The sequence below is a fragment of the Trichosurus vulpecula genome, chromosome 6 (assembly GCF_011100635.1).
Source record: "Trichosurus vulpecula isolate mTriVul1 chromosome 6, mTriVul1.pri, whole genome shotgun sequence".
NCBI lineage: Eukaryota > Metazoa > Chordata > Mammalia > Diprotodontia > Phalangeridae > Trichosurus > Trichosurus vulpecula.
The window spans coordinates 77,875,832-77,891,589 of record NC_050578.1 but is presented as its reverse complement, the minus strand read 5'-3'; the positions used below and the strand labels follow the sequence as shown (position 1 = coordinate 77,891,589).

At 43.8% G+C, this 15,758-nt stretch overlaps 1 protein-coding gene across 12 annotated transcripts in view; it reads left to right on the top strand.

Moving 5' to 3' along the window:
* SEC31A (SEC31 homolog A, COPII coat complex component) overlaps positions 1-11,823 on the top strand; it is a 73,981-nt gene extending 62,158 nt beyond the window's left edge. For 7 of the 12 annotated variants that reach the window (XM_036763442.1, XM_036763443.1, XM_036763441.1 and 4 more), the window contains 5 exons: positions 3,268-3,326; positions 4,765-5,043; positions 6,480-6,599; positions 8,466-8,537; positions 10,769-11,823. In XM_036763442.1, the coding sequence (XP_036619337.1) occupies positions 3,268-3,326; positions 4,765-5,043; positions 6,480-6,599; positions 8,466-8,537; positions 10,769-10,948 (710 nt within the window). In that variant the 3' untranslated portion in view covers positions 10,949-11,823. Of the gene's footprint in view, positions 1-1,294; positions 1,334-3,267; positions 3,327-4,764; positions 5,044-6,479; positions 6,600-8,465; positions 8,538-10,768 lie in introns of all 12 variants that reach the window. The other 5 variants (XM_036763444.1, XM_036763440.1, XM_036763438.1 and 2 more) reach the window with 1 other exon arrangement.
* Positions 11,824-15,758: the final 3,935 nt, after the last annotated feature.

Here is a 15,758-nt window from a genome sequence, read left to right as displayed (position 1 = left end):
CAGGAAAACCTGGGTTCAGGTCCCACTTGTGATCGCATAATGTCTCTGTGACCATGGGTAAATCCGTGGTCTCTCAGAGCCCAGGTACACGTGGGTCGATGATCTGAATCAGTCTAGGTAGTTTCTGCCCTAGAGTTGCCCTTGGTGATGAAACTACAGGTGCAGATCACTTCCCGGGCCTACCCCCTTCCTGCTTGGTGCTAGAATGTTGAGTCTTTGGTCCAGTGCCAGATAGGGTGTAGGCTTGAGAAAGTACCAGGGAATGTGTTTGAATGGACACATGCTGGTTCCCATTGGCTTCAGAACATAGTAGCCTTAAAAGTTCAGGTTTGAATTGGGGCAAGCCTGGCATCTTTATATTTCTTGATTTGGATGGTTGTTACCCGTATTCACCTTCAAAATCCAGGTGATCTTTACATCGACTAGTTTCAGGCCTCCATTCTACTACTAGGCATTCTGATCTCTTAATTCTCTAAGGGAACCTCTGGGACACCTATACCAGACTAACCTTAGACAAAGCAATTCCTCAGGCCCCTGCACTAATCAGGATTCCCCAGGGCCAAGAAAGGCCCTCAAGTGGATATGTATTAAGAGTCCACTCTGCATCATACCCATGTGTGTGGGAAGTCCCAGAGCTTCCCCATCAAGGTCAGTTGGCAGTGCCGTGAGCTGTCTAACATTTCAATATTTTCATCTGTGGCAAATGTCACACTAAAAATTTATTAGAGCCATGTAACTGCCCCCAAAGGACGCCTTTTAGAATTGCTTTAACTATTGCAGAAATTCCCTTTAAAAAATAATAACGCAAATACCGTAGCCATGTAGCATGATGGGTGAAGGAATGCTGTCTCTTAGCAGATAGTACTGGGCTTCCTCAGTCTGGTGGGAAAGAAGCCATCATTTTGAAACAGTGTTATGCTGAGAAAAATGAGGTTCAAAATAAAAGGAGATTTCATTCTTTCCCAGGAGAATCAAGCTGCGTAGAAGGAAGTTATATTTCTAGATTGACTAGGACAGACATGACCTAAGTTTATTCACTTCACTCAGAAAGAAATTATTTTCTCAGTTAGTTATAAGACATTTCATATTGCATCGTGAAAAATCAACCTTAAGTATAGAAATGAGCTAGATGATGGGAGGAGGCGAGGTGGGGGCAGAAGTAGGTCTCATGTATGTGTGTATATATATATATACACATACACATATATATATATATACACATATATATAGATAGATTTGGGGATGATTTTCAAGGTTTATATTATTATTTGAGTGACTTACATTTTGTTTGCAGAGAATCAGTCTACTCAAGACCAGGCATCTATGTTTGAAGGTGAATTGGATGTAGAATACATCTTTTGGAATCTTTAGATCACGAAATGAAATTAATGAGCCGACATTCCCATGATGCATGTGAATTTCCAAGCTGATCAAATCCTAAATCAGAGCAATCTTGTTTTGCATTGGACTTCCTAAATGAATCAAATTCTAAAACTGATTGAGTTTATATAATAACCATAGACTTTCTAATACCTTCTTCTTACAGATTTTTTTTCATAATATCTAAATTATATCCAGCAGAGGTTCTAAAATTATTTTCAGGGTGATGTTTCAGGAGGGGGATTTTTGAGACAGTAATTGCCTTCTGAAGGGGTAGAGGGGTGTGGAGGAAAGAGCGCTGGACGTGGAACTGGACGGCCTGGGTCTGAGGCCTGCCTCTTGCAGTTGCACCTGGGCTAACATCAGTTTCTTCATCTCTGAAATGGGAATGATGATCGTTTCCCTGCTTAGCTCAAAGATATGGTAACGAGCAAGATAGTATATATAAAGCACTTGATGGAAAGCTTGATAAAACCCCAAATCAGTGCTTACCTTTTCTGTCTCTGTAAAGTGAGTGAGGGGCTCGGAGTGAGAGCAGCACACAACTCATAGCACGGGAGGGGGAGGGGAGGGAATGACCAACCTGTCATTGTTAGGGCTAAGTTTGACACATCCTATTTCCCCTTGAGTGTAATATCAATCATATATGTGAACTTCTGCAAAACGTATTTCCATATTAGTCATTTTTTATAAAAGCTAAAGAATGAGAAAATTATGCTCCAGTTTGCTCTCGCTTCATCAGCTCACTCTCTCTGTGGAGGCAGATAGCATTTTCTCATCATGAATCCTTTGGAATTGCCTTGGATCACTTTGATCAGAGTAGCCAAGTTTTTTACAGTTGATCATGATGACAATGTTACTATTATTGTGCACAGTGATCTGGTGGTTCTCACTTCACTTTGCATCAACAACTTTAGTTAAAACATAGCTCTGTTATATCTATTTAAGTAGGGTTAACTTTAAAAACCAGATTGTCATGAGAGCTGCCTTCGAGCATGTCAGAGAGGACCATGCAGTTCGGTTGACAGGCTCCGTCTTTGGGAGTTTTCCCATAGGTTGGAGCAGGGTTTTGCACAGGATCACACATTTAGAGCTCGAAACGGACCTCAGAGGCTTTAGAAACACAGACTCTGAGAGTCAGATGGGAACGTGGTGATCCTCCATTTAACAAGAGGGCCCCATGCCTACTGCATGAGGCTGTGCTAGTGTGGGCCAGCTCTCGTCACCAGCAAGTATTGGCTTCTTGGCACCTTCTCCCACTGTTCCTGGTTCCTCCCTCTGGGGCCAAATCCTTCCCTACTAATACTCACCTAGAGCTATAGTTGGTCCACTTCAGATCTGAAGAGCTAAGATTGGTTTTTATGTTTTTAAGTAAAGTTTTGTTGTTTTTAGTCCATAAAAATCATATGACATACTTTACCTAAAGCATTGCTAAAATTTAGGTAAATTATGTTCATCTCCTGGGATGGAAAGATTCATCCTAGAATTTTCCCAGTTTTCAAATTCATTGGATTATTATGTGCAAACTCTGTTCTCTTTTTGAAAATAAGGATATTTGATCTTTTGTCACTCCCATTTTCCTTGTTGTAGCTTTTTTTTATCTTGAATATCAACTCCATTAGTCATCTTTGCTCTGTCATTTCCAATGTCAACATCCTGTTCAGAGAAGAGACACAAATGAAGAGTTGAGAAGCCCTATCTTCTCCCTGTTGCTGGCCAGGGAGTCTGATTCCCTCCTTTACAGATGAAGAAACTGAGGCCTGGCTAGTCAGTGTCTGAGGCAGGATTGAAGTGAGGTCTTCCTGACTCCCAGGTCCAGTGCTCTGCCATTTAATGTTCAATATAGTTTGTTTTCCTAAAGGAAATTACCTTCATTATCTATTACAGGACCTCAGAACGGTTGGAATGACCCACCAGCTTTGAACAGAGTTCCCAAGAAAAAGAAGGTACTAGATGAAAGCAGTGACATCCTCCCCAGACCCTCTCCCATGCCCCTCCACCCACAGCGTAGAGCTAGCTGCTACTGTGGTGATCCCACATAAAACAGAAGTGGCTCTCTGGTCTGTTTAAAGGGCATTTCAGTGCCATCTCTAAAACCAGGGACGGAATGACAATTGTACAGTGGCATAAGCAAACCTTGTACTGATGTTAGCACCATAATTTAAGGATCCTTTTTTAGAGGGGAGGATGTCAAAACCCCCCATGCTTTCTCTCCTGAAAACATGCTTGCAGATGGTCTAAAAACAAGGGTCTGAAATGGCAGAGTTGGAGTTTTGGGGGCATTTAGGTCTGTAGGTTCCAGTGCTGAGCAGAGTTTGGACAATTATGTGTCAAACCACTTAGAGGCTCAGTAGTAAGATTGTGAGTGAGATTATGACTATCTCCAAGTGAAGAAACAGAATCAGGTAAGAAACAGACCAGAGAGTCTCGGGACTGAAAGGGACTGCAGATGCCATCTAGACCAGCCCATAACCCACATGAATCCCCTCTGCCACACAGGCAGCAAATGGTTGGTCATCCAGACTTTGCTGGAGGAACCCCAGTGAGGTGGAGCCCTCCCTCGCCTTGGATAGCTCTAAATTTGAGGAAGATTGTCCTGGCACCCACCCTGAGTTTGCCCCTTTACTACTCTCACCCATTCTTTTGAGTTCTTCCTGTAGTAATAATAAAGCATTATTGATGGTGAAGAGGCCTTTCCTGATCTTGTTGGCCTCCCTAGTCCTGGGATATGTAGAAGAATTAGTGAGTCTGAATTTAGTGATTCCCTAATAAACATTCAACACTTGAATGCTTCTCTGGTAAGCATTGTTTTTAGTTTTGCAGGTGCCCAGAGTACTGGGTGTGAACAAGACACTAGAGAGAGAATTGATATAAGACTTGATTCCTCCTTGCACAGCTGACAGTCTGGTAGGGATGACATAACAGGGTATGCCATTAGTGAGTGAGAGTGACAAGACAAAGGTCATTACTGATCATGGAAACCCAGGAAGGCTTCCTGGAGGAGGCAGTATTTGAGTTTGGCCTGTTTAAGAAATGAAGAGAGAGGGGCTCGGCATTCCTGATAGATGTGGGTGTGAGCACAGCCCGTGTTCAGGGAGGGACTTGCTTTGTTGGTCGGAGAAGAGAGGGCTTGGAGTGGAAGAATCAAGGAACAGGGCTGGAGGAATGTGCATACACAGACCATGTACTGAGTACAATCCACCCAGTGAGAGTGCCTCCACCTCACAGGTGAAAGGCAGGTTCTAAACGTGCAGCTGTTGGTCTGTGTTAGAGGTATATGTATTTGTGCCTTAGAAATTGCTCACATGGCCCAGCCGTGCCATTTCGAGGACATCGTAACATTCTTTTTAATCCTACTGTTGTGTGTGTTTTGATTTTTAAAAGGTCCCCGAAAACTTCACACCTCCTGTCCCCATCACCTCGCCAATCATGAACCCTATGGGTGACCCGCAGATGCAGCAGCAGCAGCCCCAGCAGCCCTCTGTCCCAGCACCACTCTCAGGACAGACTCCATTCCAGCAGCCACATCTGTCAGGGAGCCAGCCCGTGCTGCAGAACCCTTTCCATGGCATGCAGCAGCCCCTGCAGCCTACCATCCCACCACCATTCTCAAAGCCGAGTATGGAGGGTGCCCCAGGAGCTCCGATTGGAAACACCATCCAGGTAATCCAAGGAATCTGTGGCCCAGTTTGATGCACTCTTGCTCTGAGCTCAATGTAGCGTACCAGATTGAGTGCCTAAAATGTTTTCAGATGTGAACCACGTAACGTAAGATGTGAACTGTGGTGTTGACCTTTGAACATTGACCGCGGAGATAAGAGTGTGTGTGTGTGCATGGGGGCCAGTGATGGTGTTCTCCCTCCTACACATCTACACCGTGCTGTTTTCTCTTCTTTCAAAGCTAGCTACAATTTTAGGTCATTCTTCTATCCCATGTTCCTATACAGAAGCTGTTACCAAAAAGAAAGGTGGATTATGAAATACAGTAAACAGAAAGTTGTATTTGTTGTAGCACAAAACGTGACCACTGGGGGTGAGGAACACTTAGAGGCGGCACAGAAGATACAGGCTTGGTACTTTTATTCAGCATAATTCTGTGTGTGTAGCATGTGATTATAGTGTCACACAGTGGGACCATGGCTGGTTAGGGAGCATAAGGAAGCCTCCAGACAGTGATTTTCATCCAGAGCCTGCTTTTTGTGAGCTGGCAGAGTAGTGAGTGAGGAATTAAAAGATTCTTTTCGTGGAGATGAGCCAACGTTTTGCTGTTTTTCAGAGACCTTCAGATTTGCAAATGCTAAACTAAACCCTTGCTGCCTTATAATGTGCACTACACAACCCTGTGTGCATCCAGTCTGTCCTGTTTCTGCCCAGTACACCTCCTAGGGTTCAGGTCGGTTACAGATGATTGTCAGGCCAGAGATAATCCGGAGGTTTTAGGCAGAACCAAGTCCTCAAGTCTACCCTTGGTGATTTCAGAATGACTTGAGATGTGGGAGGAGCTGTAACCACTGGTTTGTCCTTCTGCTTTGGTGCCCATAGCACCTTTACCTATTTAGTGAGAATAATTAGCTAAAATAGCAAAGGCCTGCTCTCCATTAAGGTGATGTCCCACCCTTCTCACCCCATGGGCCATGTTTGCCTTAGGCATAGCCCAAGAAACTATGATTTGGGGTGTTGGCCAGAGAGTTCAGTGAATTCTTTAAACTTTTCCAAGCCCTTGAATAGGCCAGTATTATCTGAGGAAGCCCAGACCAGTCTTAGGTACCAGGAATATGGTGTGCTGATATGGAAGGTATCTAAAGCTGTGGCCTGTACCCGAATTGGTCGGTGTAAATCACAGTGCCAGCTCACTTAATTGTCCACAAACAAAATACCAATTCTTAGGTTTTTTTTTTAATCAAACCACCTCTAGGTTTGTTAACTCTCCTTACCAACTAGTATGCAAAGTAGGATTTTAAATACTGTGTCCACCCTGGCGGATGATGGGTAAATCTTGAAGAGTGATCAAGAGCCCGTGTGCCCACTGCTGTGCTTGCATGTGCGCAAACATGGAGAAAAGGTCTGCCTTCCTTTTAAGATAACTGTGTGTCTTTCAGCACGTGCAGTCCTTGCCAACAGAGAAGATCACCAAGAAGCCCATTCCAGACGAGCACCTCATTCTGAAGACCACGTTCGAGGAGCTCATTCAGCGATGCCTTGCTTCTGCCACAGACCCAGTAGGTGTTTTTCTTAGGTTTTCTGCATTATAACCATCCTGAATGCCTGTGTTCTCATGAGAGCTGTTACCAATGGACCTTCAAGATATATTTCTTAAAACTCCCATGTTCAAAAGTGAAAGAGGCTCATTTTGCTTAGGGAGGTCACTCCAACCCAAATAGAAGTGGGGGCCGCTAAGCCCCACATGAGGATCCCTGCAGGCTCTATATTGTAATTAGCTTTTTGTCTGGTTCAGGCTGTCCTTGGGAATGTTGCAGGCCTATAGCTGCATCAGATGCTTCTGACTTAGAGAATCTTACAACCTAGGTTAAATATTAGGCTTACATTTTATGACACACATTCTTTTGGGGAAATTGCAAGACATTTCACTGAAATTCTCAGTCCACATCCTCAACATTAAACATATTTAAAACTGGTTGCACCAGGTTGGCCCAATAGAGCCTCCATCCCAATTCCATCCTAGTTGATTCCTGGGAGGGTCAGAGGTCAGACCCCGGTATGGTCATCAAAGATCAGGACAGAGGGATGGTGGCTGGTGGTGTGGTTCTGTAGCAATATCCACGTCCCTGTTTCCCCTCTCCATTGGCACTGAGACAAGGGAGGGGCTGGGGAGACAATGGACCTGGAGGCTTAGAGTCCCCTCCTGTGTATCTGATACAGGTATTTCTTGGCATAGCTCTCATTCGCTGCCTCAGTAGAGTGTGTACCCATCCTTGGGCTTCTGGGACATAGCCATCACCTGTTGTCTTACCGTCTGAGGGTGGGACTCATTAGCTGCCCTATTCCTAGGAGAGTGATTCTGTTAGTCTTTGAATTCACTCAGGGGCTTCTTTCCACAGGGGCCCTGCTGGGCAGCCTCTTCCTCTTGTCCCTAGACCAGCTCCTCAAGCCCACTTTCTCCTCTGCTCCCTCTGTTCTCACTCAGCCCCACTGTGGGATGGTTCATACTCTTCCTCAGAGGATGCGTATCTTTTTGGAAGATCCTTCTGTCGCCACATTTAGCATCGTGGCCAAAGGAGAAGGCTGTTGGACTGCTTGCTTCCACAGCTTTGTGTGGTCTGCTCAGTGGTGAGAGCTTCCTCTCGGCCTGGTCGTTGTTCTGGATCAAGTCTGACGCCAGCCTCTCCATTGGCTTCCAGAGTTCCACTTTGCGGTGCTGCTCTGACACTGCAGTGTTTTAGGCAGACCACTGGATAAAAACAAAACAAAGCAGCTACTAGACTTGGCCAGGCTGCAGCTTCAGATTCGATCAACAGACATTGGCCTCTTAGCTACCCGCCATCTTTCTGCTGTCAACAAATCACTTCTGAGATTTTTCCTGGACAAAATTGCTATCTTCACCATTAGTACGAGTTTTATGATAACGTAGTTCTACTCCCAATTTTACTTTAGTGCTTCCAGAAGGTACAAGATCATGATTTATTTTCTGGATGATATCATTGGCAGAAGGTGATCCAGTTATGCAGACAGTGTTTCTTTCTGTTTGGGGCATTTCTACAAATGACCTCAGAGTCACAATGCACTGATTCTCCTCTTCCCACCTGTAAGACACAACAAAAACCTTTTCTGGTCTGCATACTCACAGTACCACTCATACCATGATTTCTTCGGCCGTTTCCCAGCTGAAGGGCTTGGTTTCCAGTAGCTGCTTAAATATGTTTCTACCTCAAAGTTTAAGTATTTGTGAATTGGAACTTTGCTCACGTGACTGGTTGGCTTGGCTTTCTTCTTTCAAGTTCTGCCTATTCATATTCTCCGGAGTTCTCAGATTTTAGCTTTAAAATAAAAACTACTTGGAAAGTGCACTACATTCTTTGGATGAAATCTCTCACTGTCATCATTGAACTTTGCTTTCCCTTCCACAGCAAACGAAGAGGAAGTTAGATGATGCCAACAAACGCCTGGAATTTCTCTATGACAAACTTAGAGAGCAGACGGTAAGTTTTTGGGGTGTGGGAAGAATGATGAGAAACTTCTTTAGTGGCCCATGAGTAGCTCCCTGACTTTTTACTCACTGAAGAAATGGAATGAATTGTCACTATGAGCCTATATGGGTGTAATTAGAACAAGCCATTCTAACCTAACCTCATTGCCTTTTTTAATTTACTAAATTGGTAAATCAGGGAAGTGCCATGAACCTAGCTGATAACTTGGGTTTCAAACCAAGTTGGCAAACCTCCTGATCATCTTGGGGAGAGGGGGCTGCATCCAGGCTGCGAGAATGGGGAGGTGGATTCCGGAGTTCTGCCTGCTGGGTCAGGGACGACAGGCTGAGAGAAGTCCTCCGGGCCAAAGCTACAGGCTTCCTTCCGTCTGCACTTGGTCCCGTCCCTGCTCATCAGCATTCTGATCCAATTACACGGATGGCCTGCTTGTTAGATTTCTAGATGAAATGAAGCTGACAGGGATGATTAGTTGGATGCCAAAAATGAGACCCCCAGAATGTAAGCAGGTTGGAATGATTAAGGCATGTACTTGTGCCGTTGATTTTTCTGACCCCAAGTGCTAGAGAGAGGAAGCTGTGAGGAGAAGGAGCCCTGGGCTTTGGGGAAGCACCAGCAGCATGGTGGAACAGCTTTTGGCTCTGGGATTGCCAGGACACTGCCCAGCATGATGGAGTTAGTGCAGTGGCATCGGCCATACATGGCCTTGGGGCCCGCTTCTTGAGAACTCTGTTCTGGTTGCCACCTTTTAGAAGACACATGGACACACTGGAAGTGGTCCCAGAGGAGAGGACAGAAGGAACTGAGGAGGGCAAGACCCTGTAGGAAGCATGTAGAAAAGGGATCAGATTTATTCTGTCTGGTCCAAAGAGGAAAATTAGCATCCATTAGTAGAAATTAGGAGGAAGCAGATTTCATACCAGTTGAAGGGGAACTTACCTCTTAAAGCTATCCAGAATGTAACAAGCTTCCCCAAGAGTTGGTTTGTTCCCTAGCATTAGAGCTTCCAAGTGGGAGTAGAATAACGTTGGAAACGTAGAAGCATCATTTGAAAGGACCGTCAGAGGTCCCAGAGAGGGTGCGGTCGCACTTGGAATGAAGGTGCCCAAGCCCATTTTTAGGAATGTTATGAAGAGGATTCTGCTTCAGATGGGGATTAGATGCTTCAGACACTGTACAGTCCTCTCCAGATCTTACAAGTTGATGAGTAATATATTTAGTATCATTAGAACCTCCTTTAATGGACTCAGAGAGATAATTTCCATAACATTAATTAAAAGATGGGTTTTTTAATAGAGTAGAAGGTAGGGTGGGGGTGGGGGTGGTGTGCTTGTGTATGTATGTGCAAAAGAGAGAAGAGAAATTCTTTTTTTTTTAATAATATACACTATCAATCACACTTGTCTAGGATGCTTTCCAGAGCTCTCTCTGTTTTAATTGTGGCTTGAAACAGGAAAGAATGGAGAGAAAGTGATGTTTTCCAGAGACCAAATTAATCATCTTTCTTGTGGCTTTTATGAGACTTGACACTCCATTTCCAGGCCAGTTGAGGTGCAGAGAAGAGTGGACAGTGCAGCTTAATAGCAGTTTGAGATCAGTGTGTGTAAGAAGTAGGTTTGGCTTCTGCAGCCTTGTCACAACTTACTTATGCCCTCCCCAGTACTCTGATATATTAATCAGAGAGAGGGTGAGAATTAGGATTTCTGGGCATTTGTTTTGAAGGACTTCGGGCAGTTTTGCTGGTTTGGATATTTTTTCCTGTTTTGATTTTTGTATACCAAAAGGAGAATTTGTGGGGCACGTAGGCACATGAGCCCTGGGCCCTCTGTCTTAAGGAGATGAGGTTATGATATATGGGGTAGGTGGGAAGCCACCTGAGATGTATTTTCATCCATAAACATGGGAGTCATGGAAGAATCAAAGTTTCTATTAGGGAACTATTCTATTAGCATTTTGCACTTATTAGCAAAATTTGACATTGCTTCCTTTATTAAGTTGAAAATTGAAATTACCTGATCATTTCAGTAAAATGGGTTTGGTGATCATTTGCTTGGGTCCATTTTAAGAACTTAAGAAATCGCAGGCTCACTGACTGTTCTGAGGAATGTATTTTGTTGCTACCTTTTAGATGATTTCAAACCTGATTTTGGTTTCTAGACCTAGACTGTGGGAGGCCTTGGTGGAAGACTCCCTTATCTGACCTGCTCTGTGTGTGCTTGTTCCAGCTTTCCCCAACGATCCTCAGTGGTTTGCACAACATTGCGAGGAGCATTGAGACACGGAACTACATGGAGGGCCTGAACATCCACACACATGTCGTGAGCACCAGCAACTTCAGCGAGACTTCGGCCTTCATGCCGGTGCTCAAAGTGGTTCTGACTCAGGCGAACAAGCTGGGCGTCTGAGCAGCGGCCTTGCTGCAGCCCGCAGTGCCGCTCTGGAGGAAGGCACAGGCTGCAGACCGGATGCCAGGCCTCCCTAGCATGCTTCCATGGCCATTCAGCGAGAGCCTTTCTGCTGTTTCTGCCGATAAACTCGCTCTGGAGCGGCTCCAGGACACCCTCTGCTTTTCTTTAGTTAATCTCTTACTGCCCATAATGATTCCTCTTCTCTGCAGATAGTAGATTTCATGGGTTATACATAGTATGGTCTACTAAAGTAAATATTGTACTAATAAAATGGTTTTTAATACTTTGATGTGCTGTTTTAAAAAGAGCATTCAGTTAAGCAGAGGTAAAACTGATTTTACTCCATATTCCCCCACTTCCTTGGTATCAACCAGATTTTAAAAGTATCTTATCTTATGTGTATCTAGAGTTTAGGGTTTTTTGTACCCCAAAATGTAGTTTAATCTCACTTTTGGAGAGGAAAAAACATTATTTTGGATCAGAACAAATAACCAAAATCAAGAAGATAATATATAGGTTTCAGTACATAGGAATTCATTAAAATATACTTAGGTTAATACTTCAAACATCTATGTTTTCGTCCGTATGAGTGCTCTGTTTACCTGTGTGGATTACAGCCTCTCCATGCCTTGGTCAAGAGTTTGTTGTTGTGGACAAAACAAAGCCATCCCTCTCGTGCTAAGGCACTCTAGGCTTGACCAGGCTGGGCCTGAAATGACTGACTGACGTTAAAATAGGCCTTCAGGAAAGCTGAGGATTCTGAAGTTAAAGATCAATCTCACGGAGAGCCATTGAAACATGTCTCTGGACTTTGAGAATTCTCGGTCCCAAAACAAGTGTTGCTAATAAATTTTGTTCAGATTTTCAATTGAGGTTTTGTTTCATTTCTATTGTATTTAATCTTCGTTTTAATTATCCCTGACTTGAGCTCAGTTAGCCTGGTAAATCAGAACCAAAAGTTTGCTAGCCTACCTTCCCTTTAGAACTAACTATAGTAAAACAGATGGCCTCAGGAGCCTTTTCCACTCCTCACCCTGAGCGAATGACTCATTTCCAAAGCTAGTATTTTGGTCCTTCCAGAGAAACTTCCCCCTCCCTACCCTGGGCTAAGCCAAGAAGGGCAAACTGGCACCCCCCCCCCCACCCCGGCCATGTCATCATCTAAATACTTGGTATTTCAGCTTTCTGTTTCGCTGTGTCCATGCCCAGATGAATGTATCGCCATTCTCCAGAGCTTGGTGGGACCATGAATTTATACCAGGACCCAAGAGACTAAAGTTAAGCGAGTATCATGATGTCACCTAAAACAAATCCCAGCAGCTGGGTGGTGCAGTGGTCAGAGTGCCGGACCTTGAGTCAAGGAGACCCAAGTTCAAATTTTACCTCAGACATTTAATAGCTGTGTGACTCTGGGAGAAATCACTTAACCTCATCTGTATTATCTGGGGCTAATAATAGCACCCACCCACCTCACAGGGTTGCTGTGAGGACAAACGATTGTATTTGGGAAACACCCCGCAAACTTGAAAGCACTAATATAAATGCCAGCTGTTATTACCACTTTGTGACTGCGTGGCCTAGGGCGGGTAGTGAAATTCTGGGACTCAGTTCCTCACTTGTAAAATGAGCATAGATGACTGCCAAGATCTCTTCTACCTCTAGATCTAAAATCCTAAATGTAACAGTGTACTGGTTTAGATGAATATATAAGGTGTTCCAAAAGCCCTATGCTGTTTTAAGCTTAAATGATTTAATAGTTTAAAACTAAGCTCAGACTTTTGGGACATCCTGTGTATTACTATTTGAGGGCACAAAACCACACAGTCCACTATCAAATCTTCTATTAGTAAATCCTACCAGAAAATTAAGCTGGCTTTTCGTTTGGCAAAACTCATTTTTAAAAAATCAAAACTATAAAAATGTCCAATAGTGTTCTAGACCTGCTCGTGAACACCCAATAATGTACGTTGGTTGAGAGATGAGTTTTTACCAACTGTGGAAAATTACTTTCAGAAATGCCTTTTTTTGGGGGGGGGCAGAGCAGGTTATTCAATCTCTGTTATCTTTATTGCTCATGGTCCCTCAGATGAATGGAGGAAAAGTGAGTCATTGATAAAACATCTGTTCTAAGTTACAGAGATAAGTGGAGTACAGTATTTATGGGAAAAGACTATTTTTCCTTAGGAAAAAAGAGGGGAAAACATATTGTTTTCTGAAACAAAGGATAAAAATTTAGCTCTACTTTGTAAATGATTAAAATGTTGATAAACATCCTTTTAAACTCTGATGGTAGCTTGCGTCTCTGCTTATTTGGATAAAGATATCAAACCGTATTGGGATTGGGGATATCTATTTGATTCATTACCACTCTTAGAGAAGCTAAAAAGACCTTATGCACAAAACTGTCTCATCTTTCCAATTAGATTGAGAAATCCCTGACGGCCACGAGTCTTCTGAGTCCTCACTGCTGCAGTCAGTATCTGTGGTGGTGACTAATCTTGGCCAGTGAAGTAGGGTACCTTCACTAACAGCCCCAACCTCCCGAGATCGCCTGGGTACAGACCTTGGAAAATAAAACTCCCATCTTATAGCATGTTCCTTGTGTCCTGGCAACATACTGGATGGCAGCTGCACTTCTTGATACCCTGGGTTCCAGTGGAATAAAATTTTACAAGCATTGCTAAGTTCCAGCCACTGTGTTGGCAATCCAAAGACAAAAACCACAGCCCTTGCCCTCAAGGCCTTGTATTCTGAAAAGCTCATGGTATTATTTGCCAAAGTGAGCATTTATGATGTGCCTGCTGTGTGCCCCGCACTATGCTATGCACTGGGAATATATAGGAAGGCAAAAAAAAAATCGAACTTATAATGTTTTAAAAGTTGTATATACATTATAGCTCATGCTAACCAGAAACCTTCTCTACCTCCTCCCCCTCTCCTAAGCCCTTTCTCATACAAACTGGAGCGATTTTGCAAGGTTTGGGGCAACAAAACTTGGACTTGGGGATGCAGATGATTCACTGCTCTTAAGGAATCCAAATGGAGTAGAGACGGCATTATACATGGACATTGGGGAAGAGTACCCCCAGCAAAAGAAGCCCATTCCCCACCACTTTTTGTTTCTGCCTCTCCCAGGAGGGATGGTAAAACTTTAAAAACTCTTATCTTTCCAAGTTTGTGCAAACACATTGCAAATTGAGTTCCAAAGTAGCCATGCGAGGTAAGTCTACTTACTCCTATGACTCACCATCATTTGATGAGTAACCTCCCAAGGTTGTGAGGAAAATGCTTTGGAAGTGATTAAGCATTATATAAATTTTTATTAGTGCTAAATGGGTAAAGACTGTGGCAATACCCATTTTCCCTCTAGTGGTTCGATTGCTTATTCACTCATGCTCAATTCATACAATCTCCCATCAGAATCCTTGGCTTTTTCCTTAAGACCTAGGATGAGGGTAGATGAGAGATTAGCTCAGCCTTCCTAATTAGCCTGAAATAAATGGTTTGTTCAATGAATGAATGCTCTCCACCTCTCTCAATATTATTCCTACCATTTCTCTCTTTCTGTGACCACCCAGGTCTCCTGAACTGGATTGCTCCGGCCCTTAGCACTCCTTATACACCCATCCTAAATGTGGTTTCATGTATGTTTTATCTTTCTCACTTTCAATAGCACCAGAGCGGCCAGAAGAGTTTTAGACCTCACTTTACCTAGCTAGCTTCAATTCATGTGAAACAAAGGGGTTGGAGGAGATTTCTGAGATTCTGTATTTGTGTGACCATGAGGCAACCCATGAATCACAAGGCTGATCAATCATTCCCTTGTGTTTTAGATTTATTGTTCTATTTCTCTTTATTAGTCGAGTTTAGGTGATTTCATCAGCATTAAGTCTCTTTACTCTATCCCCCGAGCTCTTCTAGAGTTGCTGTGGCTGAAAAATTCACCTTCAAAATGAGCCAGACCGGGCCTCACAAAGAGTTTTGTTGATGGGCCCACGCTCCAAGCCTTTGAGTTGGACAGAACCTGACCAGGGCAGTATGATAAGGCTCAAGTGAAACCTTAGTGGAGGGTCCAAGGAACAGCATTTACTAGTGAGCCGCCGCTTACCAAGCACGCCACCCTCACAGCAACCCTGTGGGTAGTATTTTCTCAGTTTCATACCACACTTGCTCAAGGTCACATTGCTAAGGAGTGTCAGACTTAGGACTCCTATCCCAGATCTTCTAATTCCAAAGAGAATACATGGCCTCAGGTACTGAAGACTTCCTGTGTATTTTGGTGGAAGAGGCTTGAGGCAGCTTGGTGTGATAGAAAGAATTTGAGACTAGTACTCAACAGGCTTGGGTTCAAATCCTCATTCTGCCATTCACTAGCACTGTGACCTTGCATATAGGCCTCTTTCCTCATCAGTAAAATGAAGGCGTCCTAGTAAATGGTCTCCTAGGCCCCTTCCAGCTTTGAATTTATGAACCTGTGAAGGAACAGGTGTACCCAACATGACTGCTTGATGAATGACCAAAAATTGCGCCAAGTTGTAAGTCAGATGCCTGTTAATCATACTGTAGCAGTTTGCAAAGCTCTGGGCTTTACCATTGTGGGGATCCCATTCGGAATTGTTTAACTGGAGATTCTGCACCCAATCCTAGCATGGCTCTGGGAATAACCTTGACACGTAGTCATAGTCTGGCTCCCAGACTGACTTTCTAGAGGCATTGATTACTCACAACTGTTCTTCACGCACTCTCTTGTACAGCCAAACCAGCCTATTTGTTGTCCCCCTTACATGGCATTCCATCACACCCCATG